The sequence below is a fragment of the Octopus bimaculoides genome, chromosome 28 (genome assembly GCF_046866305.1).
Source record: "Octopus bimaculoides isolate indiv1 chromosome 28, ASM4686630v1, whole genome shotgun sequence".
Lineage (NCBI taxonomy): Eukaryota > Metazoa > Mollusca > Cephalopoda > Octopoda > Octopodidae > Octopus > Octopus bimaculoides.
Window position 1 is genome coordinate 16516076 of NC_142955.1, and position 23157 is coordinate 16539232.

At 37.0% G+C, this 23157-nt stretch overlaps 3 protein-coding genes and 1 long non-coding RNA gene across 4 annotated transcripts; 1 reads left to right on the plus strand and 3 right to left on the minus strand.

Moving 5' to 3' along the window:
• Nucleotides 1-95: 95 nt before the first annotated feature.
• LOC149130667 (uncharacterized) lies at nt 96-3635 on the minus strand. Its single transcript, XM_089344520.1, has one exon. It carries the CDS (start codon nt 2590-2592, stop codon nt 1480-1482), a length of 1113 nt encoding a protein of 370 aa, XP_089200646.1. The 5' UTR covers nt 2593-3635; the 3' UTR covers nt 96-1479.
• Nucleotides 3636-5123: 1488 nt separating this feature from the next.
• LOC149130668 (uncharacterized) lies at nt 5124-9795 on the minus strand. Its single transcript, XM_089344401.1, has one exon. The coding sequence runs from the start codon at nt 8541-8543 to the stop codon at nt 6588-6590; it is 1956 nt and encodes a 651-aa protein (XP_089200527.1). The 5' UTR covers nt 8544-9795; the 3' UTR covers nt 5124-6587.
• Nucleotides 9796-11068: 1273 nt separating this feature from the next.
• LOC106883217 (uncharacterized) lies at nt 11069-20222 on the minus strand. The gene is made up of 2 exons (XM_089344624.1): nt 17772-20222; nt 11069-13076 (listed from the first exon to the last, which is right to left on the minus strand). Exons 1-2 carry the CDS (start codon nt 19106-19108, stop codon nt 12023-12025), a joined length of 2391 nt encoding a protein of 796 aa, XP_089200750.1. The 5' UTR covers nt 19109-20222; the 3' UTR covers nt 11069-12022.
• On the plus strand, nt 20064-22817 carry LOC149130669 (uncharacterized). The gene is made up of 2 exons (XR_016238859.1): nt 20064-20126; nt 20216-22817. It is a non-coding gene; the product is annotated as an uncharacterized LOC149130669 (long non-coding RNA).
• Nucleotides 22818-23157: the final 340 nt, after the last annotated feature.

Here is a 23157-nt window from a genome sequence, read left to right on the forward strand (position 1 = left end):
ACCACTCAGATGCTGGCTGGGTACTCTAAGATCAGGTACCTGTGTTCAAACATGTGGATATGTTGGGGAATCTCAATACAAATAAATGTACAACATTTATGAAATTTTGAAAAGCATTTATTCTAGAAAACAAAATGTAGAATAATGAGTGAATGATTGACTACAAAATATTGAAAATATTAAAAATAATCAATCCTTTATAATATTTGGGGAGTGATAGAAATAATTTAGTTTTTGTCTCGTTATTTTGGCATTTTTATTTAAATCCTCATACACACATTAGCATCTTTAATCATGTACATATTTCAATAATACCTGTCATTGACAGCTCAGGTATGCTAGTAATTCCATGAGTCCACAACAGTGAGTTCACCCAAAGACATGTCAGTAGAAACGACAGACAGAAACTGAAGGAAGCCCATCGCTTGTGTGTCTGTTTGACTTGACATAACATGGTAGTTGTGTCACGAGTATACAAAAAAGGTTCCTTTATTTCCATTCCTCTATGAATATATTACCAAATAGGAGGAAATATTAATTGGAAGAGTGGCATCTGACCACAGCGATTGACTAAACAAATTGTGTCTGACCCAGTCAAGTGTGAAAATGTGGAAGTTAAAATACTGATGAATGTCTCGCATTTGTATTTTCCTCATCACGATTCATGAAATTGTGTCTCAGTCTAAAAATTTAAAGCGAACAGAAATTTCTCCAGATGGTATTTGTGGATTACAAGAAGAGAAGAGAGAATGGTTTCTAACATGTGTCACCATTTTATGTTGGGATTAGGAAAGGCATCCAGCCATAGAAACCAGGCCAAAACAAACAACTGGAGCCTGGTGCAGTTCTCCGGCTTGCCAGCTCCAGTCAAACCGTCCAACCCATGCCAGCTTGGAAAATGTAACATTAAATATTGGTGATGATTCACTGTCATAAAATGTTCTCCAAAGAAAAGGGTTTATCATATCTTATACCTAAAAGGTTTCTCTCCAGAATGAATCCTTTTCTCATTCATTAATTCACAAGACTCAAAAGATTCCTCACATGTTTCACAATGGGATGGTATTTCCTCCTATGTGACGACATTTGTGGTCAAGTAGACTACCACTCTGAGTAAAAGATTTTCCACATATTTTGCAGTGGAAAGGTCTTTCTCCAGTGTGTACTCTTTTGTGTGTTTTCAGGCTGCTATAAGCAAAAGAACTCCCACATATTTCACATTGGAATGGTTTTTCCCCAGTGTGACTTTGAGTATGAACTACAACCTCAAATTTATGAAGAAATGCTTTCCCACATATTTCACAATTATTGTTTTTTTCCGGAGTGTAATTTTTGTGGCGTGCACGAGAAGATTGATCAGAGAATGATTTACCACATATTTCACAGTGGAAGGGTTTTTCTCCTGAATGTATTCTTTTGTCTCTTCAAATGACTATTCAAGGTAAAACATTTTTCACATATTTCACAATGGAAACGTTTTTACCCGGTGTGTACAATTCTGTGTCTTGCTAAACTACTACTAGAACCAAATGATTCCCCACATATTTCACAGTGGAAGGGTTTTTCTCCTGTATGTGTTCTTTTATGATTCTGTAAATGACTATTAGAGTTAAAACATTTCCCACATATTTCACAGCTGAAGGGTTTTTCTCCTGTATGTGTTGTTTTATGTTTCTTTAAATTACTATTAGAGGTAAAACATTTCCCACATATTTCACAGGTGAAGGGTTTTTCTCCTGTATGTGTTCTTTTATGTTTCTTTAAATCACCATTAAAGGAAAAACATTTCCCACATATTTCACAGTGGAAGGGTTTTTCTCCTGTATGTGTTCTTTTATGTCTCTTTACATCACCATCAGCGGTAAAACATTTCCCACATATTTCACAGCTGAAGGGTTTTTCTCCTGTATGTATTCTTTTATGTTTCTTTAAATGACTATTAGAGGTAAAACATTTCCCACATATTTCACAGTGGAAGGGTTTTTCTCCTGTATGTGTTCTTTTATGTCTCTTTACAACACTATCAACGGTAAAACATTTCCCACATATTTCACAGCTGAAGGGTTTTTCTCCTGTATGTATTCTTTTATGATTCTTTAAATGACTATTAGAGGTAAAACATTTCCCACATATTTCACAGTGGAAACGTCTTTCTCCAGTGTGTACAGTTGCATGTTTTGTTAATGTACTATGAGAACCAAATGATGCCCCACATATTTCACAGTGGAAGGGTTTTTCTCCTGTATGTGTTCTTTTATGTCGCTTTAAATTAGCATTAGTGGTAAAACATTTGCAACATATTTCACAACGGAAAGGTTTTTCTCCTGTATGTATTCTTATATGTGTCTTTAAAGTAGCATTAGTGCTAAAACATTTGCAACATATTTCACAACGGAACCGTTTTTCTTCTTTGTGTATTTCTTTCTGCGAGAAGTCTTCATCTTCTGAAGAGAATGTCTTCCTATAAATCTCACAGCGATATTCAGGAATTCTTTTGTCTTCAGGTTTCCCATCTCCGTCTATCATTCTAACTGCATCTTCATTCTTAAAAACAGTCGTCTTACAAGTGTCCGAGTGATTTACATTCTCCATAATAAATTCTTGAGGAATTCTTAAAATGTGGATAAATTGTCAGTTTCTTGTCTTAGATATCAAAGACCTCTGTTTACATGTGTGGAACAGATGTAATGTATACTTCCCACTCACCAGTAGAATGTTTGTTGTAAAGTCCAAATGAAAAGTGAAGAAGTGTGAGGAAAGTTCATTGATTGATATGTTATCGATTAAAAGCCATTTCCCGCGTCCTGTAAAATTAACGATGTTAAGTTGGGATCAAACGAAATATTTAATCTTGAAGGTGATGGAACGCAGCCCTTAAACACGTAGCTTGCCCTGTCTTATCCACAAACATTAACCTTCACCTTGACACGAGATAATTACTACAAATAATATAATTAGATGAGCTCAACTAATTACGAATACGAGCAACAGGCGGTGCTAGTGATTTTCTTTCCCCTTACGTAAACGATACCGGTGACATATATTAAAAACCCCCAACATAATGTAACAAACGTCATTAATTTACGTTTTTAATTGTATCCAGCATCACACAGCACAATAATAATAATTATGTACACAAGAGCGAGCCTCTGCGTGGTCTTTCGATCTTGTAGAAATAACAGCCAAGTCTCCAACAGATTACACCATTCTGTGTTAACAAAACAAAAGAGACATTCTATAGTGCCGCCTTTCACAGAATTTTGGATCAAAGATGCCCGCATAAAATGGATTAAGTCCTTTTTCACGGCAATCTTTGCAATTTTTTTCTTTCTCCCCACGGCCTTTAATATGATGTGGGAAGTTATGGTACTACTAAAGCAGCACGGTCCCGAAGGCACGGTCGCGCTAGCTAGTCGTGAGTGATCGATCCTAACCCTAACCCTAACCCTATCCCTAACCCGCGTGTGCAAATGAATGCGTGTTTAGGGTTAGGGTTAGGATCGACCACTCACGACTAGCTAGCGCGGACGCACGACTGCGCATTCGGGACCTCTCTGCTTTAGTAGTACGGGAAGCTTTATATGATAAAAAACATTTGGCTCCCCTTCTTTTCTTTTTGCTTTCCTTCTTTTACAAATCACCATTTCTCTTCCCTTTCCCTCTTTATCTCTCTTTCATACATTCTCATAGACCCTTTTCGCACTTCTCCCCATGCCTGTACCATTCCCTTAGATTTTTTTTTCTTTTTTTGCTTGGTTTCTTGGTTGTTCAAATTTTCTCGCAGGATCAACGAGCCGACTAAATAAATCCCTCAGTAATGAGCCTATTATGGACAGCTGGAAATACCTGTAAGTCAAATTTCCTGCAATAAAGAAAAATACGTAAATGACCATTATTTATGCCTTGTCTTACAGGACAGCGGGGGTCCACCCTCACCACTCTCCTTTCCTGAACCAAAATAACGGATTTGAAGCTTATTAGGAGGGCAGGGTACTTGATTCCACGCAAAAAATCCGAGGTTTTTTTTTTGTTTTCTTAGTGAAAAACGTGCGGGCGTTACTCTGAAAATTTACCCTACTTTTTTGTTTTGTTTTTGCCACTTCATAACCTGTGGAAAGAGACGTTTGGTAGTAAAACAAAAATTGTAAATATTTTCAGAGGAAAAACTGCCATTTAATGGAGATTTGGCTGTTGTTTCTAGCGCATCACAAAACCACCCTCATTTACTTCTCGCTTTCGCATGTTTTAATGTTTTTCAATATTTTTCTCCCCATAAACAACATTCTAAAATTGATGATTTTTCTTCACCCCACATCCCCGCCCCCATTGTTTCTGCTTATAATTTTAAATATTGGACAGCGAGGTTGGGGTATTTAAAAGATATTTCATTTTAATAGCATACTTTTCTGTTACAAAACATTATTTCTTATTCACACACACACACACACACAGAGAAACGCAAGATTGGGGTCAAAGTTTAAATTACAACGCATACGTCACTTCCGTATCCTCATTGCATAAATGTGTTTATGGGGAAACAGGAGAAAGATTGGTTATCTCCCCTTATGAGATGGAAAAAGGTTGACACCAGGAGGTTATGGAAGTTGAGCCTGTAGTGAGGCTTAAAATAGCAGACGACTGTTATATGTTCAATTTCCGGAGTTTTATCCACGCATGGGCAGGGACTAGTTCCGGAAGGAATACAGGAAGAGTCTCATGCGCATGCGTGGTCATTCGACATCCAAAACGTTCCCGCTTCTATCATCCTCTTTCTCGGCCGGCCGACGAAGAGCCAGGACGTCGTCAAGCAGCATCTCTCAACATTCCAACTCTGGAGCTAGACAAATAACCACCAACATCATTGACGGCGTCTCAGCAACCAAGGGGCGAAGTGCTGCCTATTTCCTCTGTAAATAAATATTGTTGTGTTGATAGTTCAGAATCTGCGTTCCATTGTTTCTTCTAGAAATTTAATGTACGGAAGCGGTACACACCTAATGGTGTATAACCACTTTCCTACAAGCCTATACCACTCAGATGCTGGCTGGGTACTCTAAGATCAGGTACCTGTGTTCAAACATGTGAATATGTTGGGGAATCTCAATACAAATAAATGTACAACATTTATGAAATTTTGAAAAGCATTTATTCTAGAAAACAAAATGTAGAATAATGAGTGAATGATTGACTACAAAATATTGAAAATATTAAAAATAATCAATCCTTTATAATATTTGGGGAGTGATAGAAATAATTTAGTTTTTGTCTCGTTATTTTGGCATTTTTATTTAAATCCTCATACACACATTAGCATCTTTAATCATGTACATATTTCAATAATACCTGTCATTGACAGCTCAGGTATGCTAGTAATTCCATGAGTCCACAACAGTGAGTTCACCCAAAGACATGTCAGTAGAAACGACAGACAGAAACTGAAGGAAGCCCATCGCTTGTGTGTCTGTTTGACTTGACATAACATGGTAGTTGTGTCACGAGTATACAAAAAAGGTTCCTTTATTTCCATTCCTCTATGAATATATTACCAAATAGGAGGAAATATTAATTGGAAGAGTGGCATCTGACCACAGCGATTGACTAAACAAATTGTGTCTGACCCAGTCAAGTGTGAAAATGTGGAAGTTAAAATACTGATGAATGTCTCGCATTTGTATTTTCCTCATCACGATTCATGAAATTGTGTCTCAGTCTAAAAATTTAAAGCGAACAGAAATTTCTCCAGATGGTATTTGTGGATTACAAGAAGAGAAGAGAGAATGATTTCTAACATGTGTCACCATTTTATGTTGGGATTAGGAAAGGCATCCAGCCATAGAAACCAGGCCAAAACAAACAACTGGAGCCTGGTGCAGTTCTCCGGCTTGCCAGCTCCAGTCAAACCGTCCAACCCATGCCAGCTTGGAAAATGTAACATTAAATATTGGTGATGATTCAGTCATAAAATGTTCTCCAAAGAAAAGGGTTTATCATATCTTACACCTAAAAGGTTTCCCTCCAGAATGAATCCTTTTCTCATTCATTAATTCACAAGACTCAAAAGATTCCTCACATGCTTCACAATGGGATGGTATTTCCTCCTGTGTGACGACATTTGTGGTCAAGTAGACTACCACTCTGAGTAAAAGATTTTCCACATATTTTGCAGTGGAAAGGTCTTTCTCCAGTGTGTACTCTTTTGTGTGTTTTCAGGCTGCTATTATAAGCAAAAGAACTCCCACATATTTCACATTGGAATGGTTTTTCCCCAGTGTGACTTCGTGTATGAACTACAACCTCAAATTTATGAAGAAATGCTTTCCCACATATTTCACAATTATTGTTTCTTTCTGGAGTGTAATTTTTGTGGCGTGCACGAGAAGATTGATCAGAGAATGATTTACCACATATTTCACAGTGGAAGGGTTTTTCTCCTGAATGTATTCTTTTGTCTCTTCAAATGACTATTCAAGGTAAAACATTTTTCACATATTTCACAATGGAAACGTTTTTACCAGGTGTGTACAATTCTGTGCCTTGCTAAACTACTACTAGAACCAAATGATTCCCCACATATTTCAGTGGAAGGGTTATTCTCCTGTATGTACTCTTTCATGTCTCTTTAAATTACTATCATGGGTAAAATATTTCCCACATATTTCACAATGGAAAGGTTTCTCCCCAGTGTGTACAGTTGCATGTTTTGTTAATACACCAGAAGAAGCAAATGATATCCCACATACGTTACAGTGGAAGGGTTTTTCTCTTGTATGTATTCTTTTATGCGTCTGTAAATAATCATTAGAGTTAAAACTTTTCCCACGTATTTCACAATTGAAACGTCTTTCCCCAGTGTGTACAGTTTTGTGTGCTCTTAATATACCACTAGTACGAAATGATTCCCCACATATTTCACAGTGGAAGGGTTTTTCTCCTGTATGTATTCTTTTATGTGTCTTTAAAATACTATTAGAAGTAAAACATTTCCCACATATTTCACAGCTGAAGGGTTTCTCTCCTGTATGTGTTCTTTTATGTTTCTTTACATCACTATTAGAGGTAAAACATTTCCCACATATTTCACAGCTGAAGGGTTTTTCTCCTGTATGTGTTCTTTTATGTCTCTTTACATCACTATCAGCGATAAAACATTTCCCACATATTTCACAGCTGAAGGGTTTTTCTCCTGTATGTATTCTTTTATGATTCTTTAAATGACTATTAGAGGTAAAACATTTCCCACATATTTCACAGCTGAAGGGTTTTTCTCCTGTATGTATTCTTTTATGATTCTTTAAATGACTATTAGAGGTAAAACATTTCCCACATATTTCACAGCTGAAGGGTTTTTCGCCTGTATGTATTCTTTTATGTTTCTTTAAACCACTATTAGAGGTAAAACATTTCCCACATGTTTCACAGTGGAAGGGTTTTTCTCCTGTATGTATTCTTTTATGTCGCTTTAAATTAGCATTAGAGGTAAAACATTTCCCACATATTTCACAGCGGAAGGGATTTTCTCCTGTATGTATTCTTTTATGTTTCCTTAAATGACTATTAGAGGTAAAACATTTCCCACATATTTCACAGTGGAAGGGTTTTTCTCCTGTATGTGTTCTTTTATGTCTCTTTACATCACTATTAGAGGTAAAATATTTCCCACATATTTCACAGCTGAAGGGTTTTTCTCCTGTATGTATTCTTTTATGCGCCTGTAAATGATAATTAGACGTAAAACATTTCCCACATATTTCACAGTGGAAGGGTTTTTCTCCTGTGTGTATTGCTATGTGTGTTGTTAAAACTGTATTTGAGACAAAATATTTCTCACAGATTTTACACTGGAATGGTTTTTCTCCAGTGTGACTACGTTTGTGTCCAATGAGAGTAGAACTGTGAGTAAAATATTCTCCACATATTTCACATTGGAATGGTTTTTCTCCTGTATGTATTTTTTCATGTTCATTTAAATGACTATTAGAGGTAAAATATTTCCCACATATATCACAATGGTAGGGTTTTTCTCCAGTGTGTATTCTTTTATGTCTCTTTAAATTACCACTACAGGTAAAACATTTCCCACATATTTCACAGTGGAAGGGTTTCTCCCCAGTGTGTACAATTCTGTGTCTTGTTAATGAACAACTAAAACAAAATGATTCCCCACATATTTCACAGCTGAAGGGTTTTTCTCCTGTATGTATTCTTTTATGTTCCTTTAAATGACTATTAGAAGTAAAACATTTCCCACATATTTCACAGCGGAAAGGTTTTTCTCCTGTATGTATTCTTATATGTGTCTTTAAAGTAGCATTAGTGCTAAAACATTTGCAACATATTTCACAACGGAACCGTTTTTCTTCTTTGTGTATTTCTTTCTGCGAGAAGTCTTCATCTTCTGAAGAGAATGTCTTCCTATAAATCTCACAGCGATATTCAGGAATACTTTTGTCTTCAGGTTTCCCATCTCCGTCTATCATTCTAACTGCATCTTCATTCTTAAAAACAGTCGTCTTACAAGTGTCCGAGTGATTTACATTCTCCATAATAAATTCTTGAGGAATTCTTAAAATGTGGATAAATTGTCAGTTTCTTGTCTTAGATATCAAAGACTTCTGTTTACATGTGTGGAACAGATGTAATGTATACTTCCCACTCACCAGTAGAATGTTTGTTGTAAAGTCCAAATGAAAAGTGAAGAAGTGTGAGGAAAGTTCATTGATTGATATGTTATCGATTAAAAGCCATTTCCCGCGTCCTGTAAAATTAACGATGTTAAGTTGGGATCAAACGAAATATTTAATCTTGAAGGTGATGGAACGCAGCCCTTAAACACGTAGCTTGCCCTGTCTTATCCACAAACATTAACCTTCACCTTGACACGAGATAATTACTACAAATAATATAATTAGATGAGCTCAACTAATTACGAATACGAGCAACAGGCGGTGCTAGTGATTTTCTTTCCCCTTACGTAAACGATACCGGTGACATATATTAAAAACCCCCAACATAATGTAACAAACGTCATTAATTTACGTTTTTAATTGTATCCAGCATCACACAGCACAATAATAATAATTATGTACACAAGAGCGAGCCTCTGCGTGGTCTTTCGATCTTGTAGAAATAACAGCCAAGTCTCCAACAGATTACACCATTCTGTGTTAACAAAACAAAAGAGACATTCTATAGTGCCGCCTTTCACAGAATTTTGGATCAAAGATGCCCGCATAAAATGGATTAAGTCCTTTTTCACGGCAATCTTTGCAATTTTTTTCTTTCTCCCCACGGCCTTTAATATGATGTGGGAAGTTATGGTACTACTAAAGCAGCACGGTCCCGAAGGCACGGTCGCGCTAGCTAGTCGTGAGTGATCGATCCTAACCCTAACCCTAACCCTAACCCGCGTGTGCAAATGAATGCGTGTTTAGGGTTAGGGTTAGGATCGACCACTCACGACTAGCTAGCGCGGACGCACGACTGCGCATTCGGGACCTCTCTGCTTTAGTAGTACCGGAAGCTTTACATGATAAAAAACATTTGGCTCCCCTTCTTTTCTTTTTGCTTTCCTTCTTTTACAAATCACCATTTCTCTTCCCTTTCCCTCTTTATCTCTCTTTCATACATTCTCATAGACCCTTTTCGCACTTCTCCCCATGCCTGTACCATTCCCTGAGATTTTTTTTTCTTTTTTTGCTTGGTTTCTTGGTTGTTCAAATTTTCTCGCAGGATCAACGAGCCGACTAAATAAATCCCTCAGTAATGAGCCCATTATGGACAGCTGGAAATACCTGTAAGTCAAATTTCCTGCAATAAAGAAAAATACGTAAATGACCATTATTTATGCCTTGTCTTACAGGACAGCGGGGGTCCACCCTCACCACTCTCCTTTCCTGAACCAAAATAACGGATTTGCAGCTTATTAGGAGGGCAGGGTACTTGATTCCACGCAAAAAATCCGAGGTTTTTTTTTTGTTTTCTTAGTGAAAAACGTGCGGGCGTTACTCTGAAAATTTACCCTATTTTTTTGTTTTGTTTTTGCCACTTCATAACCTGTGGAAAGAGACGTTTGGTAGTAAAACAAAAATTGTAAATATTTTCAGAGGAAAAACTGCCATTTAATGGAGATTTGGCTGTTGTTTCTAGCGCATCACAAAACCACCCTCATTTACTTCTCGCTTTCGCATGTTTTAATGTTTTTCAATATTTTTCTCCCCATAAACAACATTCTAAAATTGATGATTTTTCTTCACCCCACATCCCCGCCCCCATTGTTTCTGCTTATAATTTTAAATATTGGACAGCGAGGTTGGGGTATTTAAAAGATATTTCATTTTAATAGCATACTTTTCTGTTACAAAACATTATTTCTTATTCACACACACACACACACACAGAGAAACGCAAGATTGGGGTCAAAGTTTAAATTACAATGCATACGTCACTTCCGTATCATCATTGCATAAATGTGTTTATTGGGAAACAGGAGAAAGATTGGTTATCTCCCCTTATGAGATGGAAAAAGGTTGACACCAAGAGGTTATGGAAGTTGAACCTGTAGTGACGCTTAAAATAGCAGACGACTGTTATATGTTCAATTTCCGGAGTTTTATCCACGCATGGGCAGGGACTAGTTCCGGAAGGAATACAGGAAGAGTCTCATGCGCATGCGTGGTCATTCGACATCCAAAACGTTCCCGCTTCTATCATCCTCTTTCTCGGCCGGCCGACGAAGAGCCAGGACGTCGTCAAGCAGCATCTCTCAACATTCCAACTCTGGAGCTAGACAAATAACCACCAACATCATTGACGGCGTCTCAGCAACCAAGGGGCGAAGTGCTGCCTATTTCCTCTGTAAATAAATATTGTTGTGTTGATAGTTCAGAATCTGCGTTCCATTGTTTCTTCTAGAAATTTAATGTACGGAAGCGGTACACACCTAATGGTGTATAACCACTTTCCTACAAGCCTATACCACTCAGATGCTGGCTGGGTACTCTAAGATCAGGTACCTGTGTTCAAACATGTGAATATGTTGGGGAATCTCAATACAAATAAATGTACAACATTTATGAAATTTTGAAAAGCATTTATTCTAGAAAACAAAATGTAGAATAATGAGTGAATGATTGACTACAAAATATTGAAAATATTAAAAATAATCAATCCTTTATAATATTTGGGGAGTGATAGAAATAATTTAGTTTTTGTCTCGTTATTTTGGCATTTTTATTTAAATCCTCATACACACATTAGCATCTTTAATCATGTACATATTTCAATAATACCTGTCATTGACAGCTCAGGTATGCTAGTAATTCCATGAGTCCACAACAGTGAGTTCACCCAAAGACATGTCAGTAGAAACGACAGACAGAAACTGAAGGAAGCCCATCGCTTGTGTGTCTGTTTGACTTGACATAACATGGTAGTTGTATCACGAGTATACAAAAAAGGTTCCTTTATTTCCATTCCTCTATGAATATATTACCAAATAGGAGGAAATATTAATTGGAAGAGTGGCATCTGACCACAGCGATTGACTAAACAAATTGTGTCTGACCCAGTCAAGCGTGAAAATGTGGAAGTTAAAATACTGATGAATGTCTCGCATTTGTATTTTCCTCATCACGATTCATGAAATTGTGTCTCAGTCTAAAAATTTAAAGCGAACAGAAATTTCTCCAGATGGTATTTGTGGATTACAAGAAGAGAAGAGAGAATGATTTCTAACATGTGTCACCATTTTATGTTGGGATTAGGAAAGGCATCCAGCCATAGAAACCAGGCCAAAACAAACAACTGGAGCCTGGTGCAGTTCTCCGGCTTGCCAGCTCCAGTCAAATCATCCAACCCATGCCAGCTTGGAAAATGTAACATTAAATATTGGTGATGATTCACTGTCATAAAATATTCTCCAAAGAAAAGGGTTTATCATATCTTACACCTAAAAGGTTTCCCTCCAGAATGAATCCTTTTCTCATTCATTAATTCACAAGACTCAAAAGATTCCTCACATGCTTCACAATGGGATGGTATTTCCTCCTGTGTGACGACATTTGTGGTCAAGTAGACTACCACTCTGAGTAAAAGATTTTCCACATATTTTGCAGTGGAAAGGTCTTTCTCCAGTGTGTACTCTTTTGTGTGTTTTCAGGCTGCTATTATAAGCAAAAGAACTCCCACATATTTCACATTGGAATGGTTTTTCCCCAGTGTGACTTCGTGTATGAACAACAACTTGAAATTTATGAAGAAACGCTTTCCCACATATTTCACAATTATTCTGTTTTTTTCCAGAGTGTATTTTTTTATGGCGTGCACAAGAAGATTGGTCAGAGAATGATTTCCCACATATTTCACAGTGGAAAGGTTTTTCTCCTGAATGTATTCTTTGATGTCTCTCTAAATCACTATTAGAGGCAAAACGTTTCCCACACATTTCACAATGAAAACGTTTTTCCCCTGTGTGTACAATTTTGTGTGTTCTTAATGTACTACTAGAACCAAATGATTCCCCACATATTTCACAGTGGAAGGGTTTTTCTCCACTGTGTATTTTTACGTGTGTTCTTAAAACTCTATTTGTGACAAAAGATTTCTTACACAATTTACACTGGAATGGTTTTTCTCCTGTGTGACTACGTTTGTGAACCACAAGATAAACATTCTTATTAAAAGATTTCCCACATATTTCACAATGGAATGGTTTTTCCCCCGTGTGTATTCTTCTGTGTGTTGCTAGGACGCTATTAGAAACAAAAGATTTCTCACACATTTCGCATTGGAACGGTTTCTCTCCAGTGTGACTACGTTTGTGAATTACAACATAAGCAGTATCCGCAAAAGACTTCCCACATATTTCACACTGGAATGGTTTTTCCCCAGTGTGACGACGTTTGTGTCCAATGAGAGTAGAACTCTGAGCAAAATATTTCCCACAAATTTCACAGTGGAAGGGTTTTTCCCCAGTGTGACTACGTCTGTGAGCCTGAAGATCATAATTTCTGTGAAACGATTTCCCACATATTTCACAGTGGAACCGTTTTTCCTTCTTGTGTATTTTTTTGTGCGAGAAGACTTCATCTTCTGAAGAGAATGTCTTCCTACAAATCCCACAGCGATATTCAGCAACACTTTTCATTTCAGTTTTTTCATCTCCGTTTCTCATTCTTTATTTCATGAAATTTGCCATTTAGGCATTACAAAGATTAGCAGAAGCTAGGGCTGGACAGGAATATTAATGACAAAATGAGGATGACATAGATGAAAAATGAGAGGGGCACCGACGCCCACCGATCGGTAACCCCGGGAAAACCTTTGTTCACTATGGTTACAACTAATTTACAATCAATAATTCTTCATCATCATACCTGATGCTGCCATCAAGCAAGAGTCCATGTTGTAATCCACTTCGTTAGTGAAGTATAAATAACTCAATTGATGGCAGGTGGCCTTCACCATGTTAATGGTGGTACGGGTAACCACCCCAGCGGCCACCTGCGGGGGCTCTGTCTGTCATTCTTATTGCATATCCATTCTTAAAAACAGCTGTGTTTCAAGTGTCCAAGTGATCAACATTCTCCATGGTAATACTTTAAAAATTCTTAAAACGTTGACAAATGCCTGTGTGTTAATCTATTATGGTTCAGTTTCTTGTCTTAGATATTATTAACCTCTGTTTACATGTGTGGAAGATTACATACATGTGTAATGTAGATATATCTTCTACTCACCACTAGAATGTTTGATATAAAGTCCAAATGAAAAGTGAAGAAGGATGATGAAAATTCGTTGTTGATTAAAAGCCATTTCCCCTGTCCTGAAAAATAGGGAACAACCAATTAACGATGTAAGCTGTGAAGAAATGAAATATTTAATCAAGACGGTGATGTCACGCCGACCATCAGACTTGTTCGTCGCCCTGTCTTATCCACAAACATTAACATTCACCCTGACACGAGATAATTACTACAAATAATATAATTAGATGAGCTCATTGAGAAGACGAGCAATAGGCGGTGAGAGTGATTTTCTTTCCCCTTGTGTCATCAATACCGGTGACATATACTCAAAATCCCCAACATAATGTAATGAACCTTCAATTCTATTAATTTACGTTTTGAATGGTATCCAGCATCACACAGCACAATAGTTATTACGTACACAGGAGCGAACCTCTGCGTGGTCTTTCGATCTTGTAGAAATAACAGCCAAGTCTCCAACAGATTACATCATTTTGACTTAACAAAACAAGTGAGACATTCTACAGTGCTGTCTTGACGGAGCTTTGGATTAGGACGACCGCATAAGATTGATTAAGTCCTTTTTGATGGAAATCTTTCCCCCATCATGGCTCTCGAATATGATAAAAAAAATTTCGAAAATTTATGATTTTTCTCAGACACCCCTATCATTACCCTAGTCCCGACCAAGTTTTGGGGTTCTATTCCCTTAAAAATGTGGGACATTACAAGCGTCCAAATATTAAAGGTTCAAGTTGAAATTGAATGGCCGACATCAAATTTTAACACAATGTCTCGATGTTACTTAGCCTGAAGACAATGCGGATCTAGTCAAACTGATTCGCAAAATATGCATTTTTTAATGGGATGTAAAAAATCTGCAAATCAGCTATAATACGGCAAAATTATCACGCTGTTAGGATATCATCCGAAGCAACGCCTTTTCCATTTTGTTCGCCGGGACCATAAGAATGAATGACAAATCCTTTTAGAATTAATTTGTTACCCAGTTATCTCCGTTGATCAACATTATTAAAACACTGGTCCACAGAGACTAATTATTTCTTTATGGAATGACAATTTATGTAATGATACGTATAGAATCATTGGCGGAATTCTGCTTTAGGCACCCTATATAATTTTTATTATTATTATTTTTTTTTTTTCGAATTTTCAGAGAATTTTTGCAGAATTGTGTTTTACACATATGATAATGCAAAAAAAAAAATTGGCACGTGATTTAAGGCCTATTTAACTGTTATTTTTAGCACATTACATGACCGTCTCTTACCGTTCTCATTCGTTTGGCAGTCTGACGTATTGATGTTATTCAAAAAAAAATTGCCCCATAAACACATTTAATAGTCTATTGTTGGGATTTTAGCCAAAAATTCGTACTGTCCCGTATTTTAAAATATGATTAAAATTTTTTAAAATTCGAAAAACCAACAGTAAAATTTTTTTCATACCTTTATTTTCATATATATAACATAAACGTGTACATCTTTTAGAACATTGTCATGTTATTAGATTTTGCTGGCAAAATTCTTAACAAACATTTATTTACATGAAAGAAAATTACTGGAGTACTTTCATCTAATTCTTCCAAGTCTTTCCGTAAGAGGAATAAGTGAAGCACACATGAAGATGGAAAGTGTTGCTGATGAGGTCACAGAGGGGTGATGAAAGATTTCAGGACAATGGACAAGAGTTAGTATAAAAATAGTAATAGATGAGTGATGATCAAATATATATAGTACATATGTTTATTTGGCGAAAAAAAGAAAGAAAAAAAATACAATATTTGTTTCAACAAACGGTTTCACATCAAGAATCAGGCAACACAAATTCTAAATGTATTAGGTTGGTGCAGAATTATTGCAGCTTTTTTTTTCAATAAATTTTATTCAATAAAAAATTTAAACAAAATGCCAAGCAGAAATTGAAGTAAATGGTGAATATGCTCTGGAATAATCATTTAAAGATGCTTTTGTTAAATGTTGTTATTGTTTTTGTTGAATAAAATTTATTGGAAAAAAAAAAAACGCAATAATTATGCACCAACCTAATATTAAAACCATTTGTGGTGATTTGTTCAAAGTTTAACGGAACCTACTGAAGTAAGCCAGTATGCTCACAGCGTAGGAGCGGCTGTGTGGTAAGTAGCTTGCTAACCAACCACATGGTTCTGGGTTCAGTCCCACTGCGTCAGAAAGTCATACATCATGATCCTTTAACGTCTACCTTCCATGCTGGCATGGGTGGGACGGCTTGACAGGAGCCAGCCAGGCAGAAGCCTGCACCAGACTTCTGTGACTGTTTCGGCAGGGTTTTTACAGCTGGATGCCCTTCTGAACACCAGCCACCAACCACTCAGTGCTTTTTACGTGGCCCAAGCACAGGTGTGAACAGTTTTGGAAGGCTTATACAGATGGATGCTCTTTATGTGTCACCTACACTGACCTGACAGGGTCACCAAGTACAGTGCAAGACAAAATAAAAAAATAAAAAAATAAAAAAATAAAAAACATAGAGAAAAATGTATAGAATCTTCTATCTGTAATACTTCGGACAAAGATTAAAAAATAATATAAATTTACACTTGATGATGCTGCAATTAGTAGTATTGAAATTAAATCATGAGTATATTGAGAGATGGAGGGGAAAATGTTTGAGGTGAAAAATAATATTAGGAAAGTGAGTGAGAAAGACAGACTATATATATATATATATGTATATATATATATATATATATATATATGTATATATATATATATATATATATATATATATATATACATACAATTAAACCTTGGGAGAGGCATTATGCCGGTAATAAACACACGCACTGGTTCAGTCCTTTATTAATTTATATAGTTTTTTGTTAAATTATTTCATTGCACTCTTGCAATCTCTTCAGTAACTTGTCTCTCCATTTCCATTTATTTTGAATATAATGCCTCTCCCAAGGTTTAATTGTATTTCTTTCAACACACGTATCCACATCAAGAATCTTGCACACGAAATACACATACGAAATATATATACATACATATATACACACACACATATATATATATATATATATATATATATATATATATATATATATATATATATATATATAATTATATATATATATACATACATACATATATATATATATATACATAATTAAAACATAGGGTAAAAAATCAGATATTAATTAATATCGATTTATTACCAGGAAGCTAGCACATTTAAAGAATCAGAGAGATTCAGAAAAAATATCTGCGATCTCAGGGGATTAAAGTATATTTTTATATATAACGTTGACCACTAAAGTGGACACGTGATCTACTTCTAGCACATTAAATGTCCACTTCAGTGGTCATCGTTATATACCCTACACATATATATATATATATATATATATATATATATATATAAAGAGTAAAGATCTCCTTCGGTCATGAATGAGCATGGGATTGAACCTAGAAAATTTCCTTCTAAGTCATAAGTCCTGGCAAGGTTGTTTGTAGAAGACCAGCAGTCACCCCTGCATACCAGCCTCCGCTCACCATGTCACTGTTTGATGTTATCCAAGAGAAAGGCAAAGGGGCCGATAGAGCTTGGCACCAGTGACATCGCATCTCATTTCTACAGCTGAGTGAACTGGAGCAACGTGAAATAAAGTGTCTTGCTCAAGAACGCAACACACAAGCTAGTCTGGGAATCGAACTCATCACCTCACATCTGCCTCAACAAACTCTATCTGACCCATGCAAGAGTGGAAAGATGGACATAAAAATACCGGTGAAGGTCTGACCCCAGTATTTCTCTCATCATGATTCATGAAATGGTGTCTCTGTCTAAAACTTAACAGTAAACACATCTTTCTCCATGTAGTATTTGTGGATTACAAGACCAGAACATAGAGAATGATTTTTAACATATTTCATCATCTTAATATATTCTCCAAAGAAAAGAACTTATCATATTTCACAGTCCAAAGGTTTCCTTTGAGAATGAATCCTTTGGTGATTCTTTAATTTATTAGAAGACACAAAAGATTTCCCACATGTTTCACAGTGGAATGGTCTTTCTCCTGTATGATAACGTCCATGTTCAACTAAACGACATTTCTGAGTGAATGCTTGTCCACATATTTCGCACTGAAAACGTTTTTCCCCCGTGTGATAACGTTCGTGTTCAATTAAATGAGAATTCCAGTTAAAAGATTTTCCACATATTTCACAGTGGAATGGTGCTTCTTCTCCTGTATGTATTCTTTTGTGTATCTTCAAATCACTAAGAGAGGCAAAATATTTCCCACATATTTGACAATGGAAAGGCTTTTCCCCAGTGTGTGCTCTCCGATGTTGTATTAGTGCACTACCGGAACCGTAAGGTTTCCCACACATTTCACAATGGAAAGGTTTTTCTCCTGTGTGTATTCTTATGTGTATTGCTAGGTTGGTACTAGAACTAAAAGATTTCTCACATATTTCACACTTGAATGGTTGCTTGCCAGTGTGTACTCTTTCATGCAAGATTAATGTCTTTTTACATGCATAAGATTTCTCACATATTTCACACTTGAATGGTTTTTCTCCAGTGTGACTACGTTTGTGAACTACAACATGAGACTTCTGAGGGAAAGACTTTCCACATATTTCACAATGGAAAGGTTTCTCCATAGTGTGCAGCCTGTTGTGTTTCTTTAAATCTGGTTCAAATGCAAAAGATCTTCCACATATTTCACACTGGTAAGGTTTTTCAGAAGCATGTATTCTTTTATGCGCTGTTAAGTTGCCACGAGAAATAAAAGATTTCTCACATATTTCACATTGGAATGGCTTTTCTCCAGTGTGACAACGTTTATGGTAAATAAAATGAGAATTCTGAGTGAAAGATTTCTTACATATTTCACAATGGAATGGTCTTTCTCCAGTGTGACTTCGTTTGTGAACCAAGAGGTGAGAATTCTGAGTGAAAAATTTCCCACATATCTCACAATGGTAAGGTTTTTCTCCACTGTGACTACGTTTGTGATTGTGAAGGTGAGAATTCTGAGTGAAGGTTTTCTCACAAATTTCACATTTGAATGGTCTTTCGCCAGTGTGGCTACGTTTGTGAACTATGAGATGTGATTTACTAAGAAATGATTTCCCACATGTTTCACAATGAATCGTTTTCTTTTTACTGTGTATTTCTTTGTGTGAGAAGACTTCATCTTCTGAAGAAAATGTCTTCCTACAAATCTCGCAGCGATATTCAGCAACACTTCCGTTTTCAGCTTTTTCATCTCCGTCTGTCTCTCTAACTGTATCTACATTAATAACAGTTGTGTTACAAGTGTCCAAGTGATCAACGTTCTCCATTCTTGAGCAATTTTTAAAAGGTGAAAAATGTCTATTATGGTTCAGTTTCTTGTCCTAGATGTCTCTGTTAACATGTGTGGAGCAGATGTAATGTAGATATATTTTCTACTCACCAGTAGAATGTTTGATATAAAGTCCAAATGAAAACTGGAGAAGGATGACGAAAGTTCGTTGATTGATTTGTTGTTGATTAAAAGCCATTTCCCCTGTCCTGTAAAATAGGGAACAACCAATTAACGATGTAAAGCTGTGATCAAATGAAATTTTTAATCACGGAGATGGAACACCGACCCTCAAACTTGTTTGTCCCCTGACTTATCCACAAAGAGTTACGTTCACCTTAACACGAGGTAATTACTACATATTAAGACTTAGCTGAATTATTTAGAAAGTAAAGATCACAGACCGCCCCCCGCTTTGAGATTTGTTTTTTTTTTTTTTTTCAAAGGAACACACTATATCGAGGGCGGAGATACCGAATCTGCATTTCAAAATCTAAATTCACCCCGACCCCCCATTTCTTAAATTTTCAGTTAAAAATAAATTTTCTTTCGCGAAATACGTAGAAAAATTCGGAGATTATGATTCTGAAAAAAAAAAAAAAAGGGGTGCGGTCCATGATCTTTACCTCCGCCCATAAACAGTAGATGGTGATAATAATTTTCCCCTCGTTTGAAAGACAGCGGTGATATATATTTAAAATCCGCAATATAATTTAAAACAGAAACACCTTATTGTATCGACGATCTTCTGAAAATAACAGCCAAGTTTCCTTCAAACTTCATCATTCAGTCTTAAGGAAACATTGTATATTGGTCGCTTCTTTAGGATATATTTCCCATTCTCCTAACTTTTTTTTATAATTAAACGTCATTTTCTTGGAGAGGTGCGTTTCTAAAGAAGCGCCGAATATTGCAGTCGTATTTATATTAAAAAAATAATCCGGCAATCCTCCGGTGTTTGCATACGACGTCATTAACAAACACAACCTCCCCTCATGACTAGGCTGAAAAAGCGGGTAAATTATGCCGTCTTCTCAATGCATTTTATTATAGTTTTTTTTTTAAGGATAATTTGTTTTAACTTTTCTATTTACATAACTCGTAGGTGAATGTAAACATCTGGTCTCAACTGAGTTTGATTGTTTGGCAGAATTCTGGTTTAAGTTCCCCATAAACACCCGTCGTAACCACGTACAGTTTTATTGTTCAGTAAGTATGTGTGTATTCATTGTTTGGATGGGAATTCTGACGATTAGATGTGGGCTGCGCGTAAATGAAGAATTAACACTCACTTAAATATAACCACAACAATTTTTTATTTTGGTGGAGATTCGTGGCAAGACGTACAAAGGGTCTGGGAGTGATTCTATGACATTCTATTATTATTAAGTGTGTGAAAACATTGTCAGATGGTACCTACTGTGAAAGAGGCATCGCGACACCACCGCTGAAATTAAGGAGAGCTAGCGGTCCAAGCTGTGGGCAGTTAAATGAGCTGACTGACCAAAGAAAGGATAAAGACGGTCGTGTTCGTCGGGCTGTTTATATGTATTTCACGACTTTCGTTTTGTATATGGACTGTTATATTTTGCGCATGCGTTATAGTTGCCTGCTGTGTCTCTTCCGGGCTGTTGTGTTTAGCCCTGAGACGGTCCGAGCAGGTGCGATGGGTACGCTACAATTGTTTGGAATTTTCAGAGAATTTTTACGAATTTGGTGTTCTACACACAGAAATTCATACGATTGTGAAATGATTTTTTAAAAAAATTTCTTAATTTCATATATATAGACGTAGGAGTGGCTGTGTGGTAAATAGCTTGCTTACCAACCACAGTGCCACTGCGTGGTACCTTGGGCAAGTGTCTTCTACTATAGCCTCGGGCCCACCAAAGCCTTGTGAGTGGATTTCGTAGACGGAAACTGAAAGAAGCCCGTCGTATATATGTATATATATATATATATGTGTGTGTGTGTGTATGTTTGTGTGTCTGTGTTTGTCCCACCAATATCGCTTGACAACCGATACTGGTGTGTTTACGCCCCCATAACTTAGCGGTTCGGCAAAAAGAGAGACCGATAGAATAAGTACTAGGCTTCCAAAGAATAAGTCCTGGGGTCGATTTGCTCGACTAAAGGCGGTGCTCCAGCATGGCCACAGTCAAAAGACTGAAACGAGTAAAAGAGTAATCCTTTCTCCCATAAATCCTAAAATTTCCACTCATTTTCAAATTTATTTTTTAAAAAATCAAAGTTTAAAATACGGACAGTCCAATTTTTTTTTTGCTCAAATCCCAGCAATGGACTACCCTTGGGTGCGTCATGTTCCCATTAAATGTGTTCATGGAGAGAAAAATAGTGAAAAGCATAAATATATGTGAGAGTGACATAGAAACGAAGAAGGTATCAGGTGGTCGTGAGTTGTGCTAAAAATAACAGCCACATTGCCCTTAAATCACACACACACAAAACAGTTTAAAAAAAATTTTTGTTTCATAATCATATGAATTCTTGCAGTGGGGGATGCACAAATTAAGAAAAAGTTTCCGAAAATTCCAAAAAAGTGAAAAAAAAAGTTATAGGTGCAGGAGTGGCTATGTGGTAAGTAGCTTGCTTACCAACCACATGGTTCCGGGTTCAGTCCCACTACGTGGCACCTTGGGCAAGTGTCTTCTGCTATAGCCTCGGGCCAACCAAAGCCTTGTGAGTGGATTTGGTAGACGGAAACTGAAAGAAGCCCGTCGTATATATGTATATATGTGTGTGTGTATGTTTGTATGTCTGTGTTTGTCCCTCCAATATCGCTTGACAACCGATGCTGGTGTGTTTACGTCCCCGTAACTTAACGGTTCGGCAAAAAGAGACCGATAGAATAAGTACTAGGCTTACAAAGAATAAGTCCTGGGGTTGAATTTCTCGACTAGAAAGGCGGTGCTCCAGCATGGCCGCAGTCAAATGACTGAAACAAGTAAAAGAATAAAAGAGTAAAGAGAGTAGGTGTTTAAACTAGAATACCACCACTTGTTTTATTATGTAGTTTTCTTTTTTCTCGCTACTGGCATGTAAAAAGTACCATTCAAGCGTTGGGCCCCCCTCATGAAGGCAGTGACAGATGACCAAAACCTTTGGCGTTATACCGTAATTGTGTAGACTTGTCTAGCCAAACGAGACCATAGTCATAGCTGATGTCGGGGTCAGGTTAATGGCACTGGTGCCAGTGGCATGTAGAAGACACCCAATACACTTGTAGCAAAGCTACATATTACATAGTAACATGTGAGTCGACCTGCACAGCAGACGAATATATCGATGAGGCATTTAGCCTCACTTTGATACAGTAGCCTCGCTCTGAGACCCTAGCCTCGTTATGAGCTACACTGTAGAAACAGCCTCCGTCCCTGCCAGGCTTTGAACAAAGACATGTCTTCTCTGCAGCTCCACATGCAATCTCCCATGTGTGACTCATGTCTATTCACCTTGACACAAGATATTTTGTAAACGTAGATATTTTATCACACATTCTCAAAATGGCCGTTCTCCTTACACATAAACATACATACTGTAATACAAATATTATATGTTACTTCTTTCAGTGCAAAAGCAAAAATCAAAACTTTCTTTGTAAGTAAACACACACGTTTTTGTATCATACTACTTGCTTCCACCACAAAAGGTGAACCCAGAATAAACAATATATTTATGTACAAAAATGTCTTGTGGTGTTTCATACTAACTGTTTTTCTATTTAATAACACGGCCGATGCCAGTACCCCCTCACTGGTCCCTGTGTCGGTAGCACGTAAAAAGCACTATCTGAATGTGATCGATGCCAGGCCCGCCAGACTGGCTCCTGTGCCGGTGGCACATAAGAGGCACTACATTCTCACAGTGGTTGGTGTTAGGAAGGACATCCAGCTGTAGAAACATTACCAGACCAGATTAGAGTCTGGTGCAGCCGCTGGCTCTCTAGACCTCAGTCAAACCATCCAACCCATGCCAAAGTCAACGACAGCTGCTATGCACTCTTAGAGTGGTTGACATTAGGAAGGG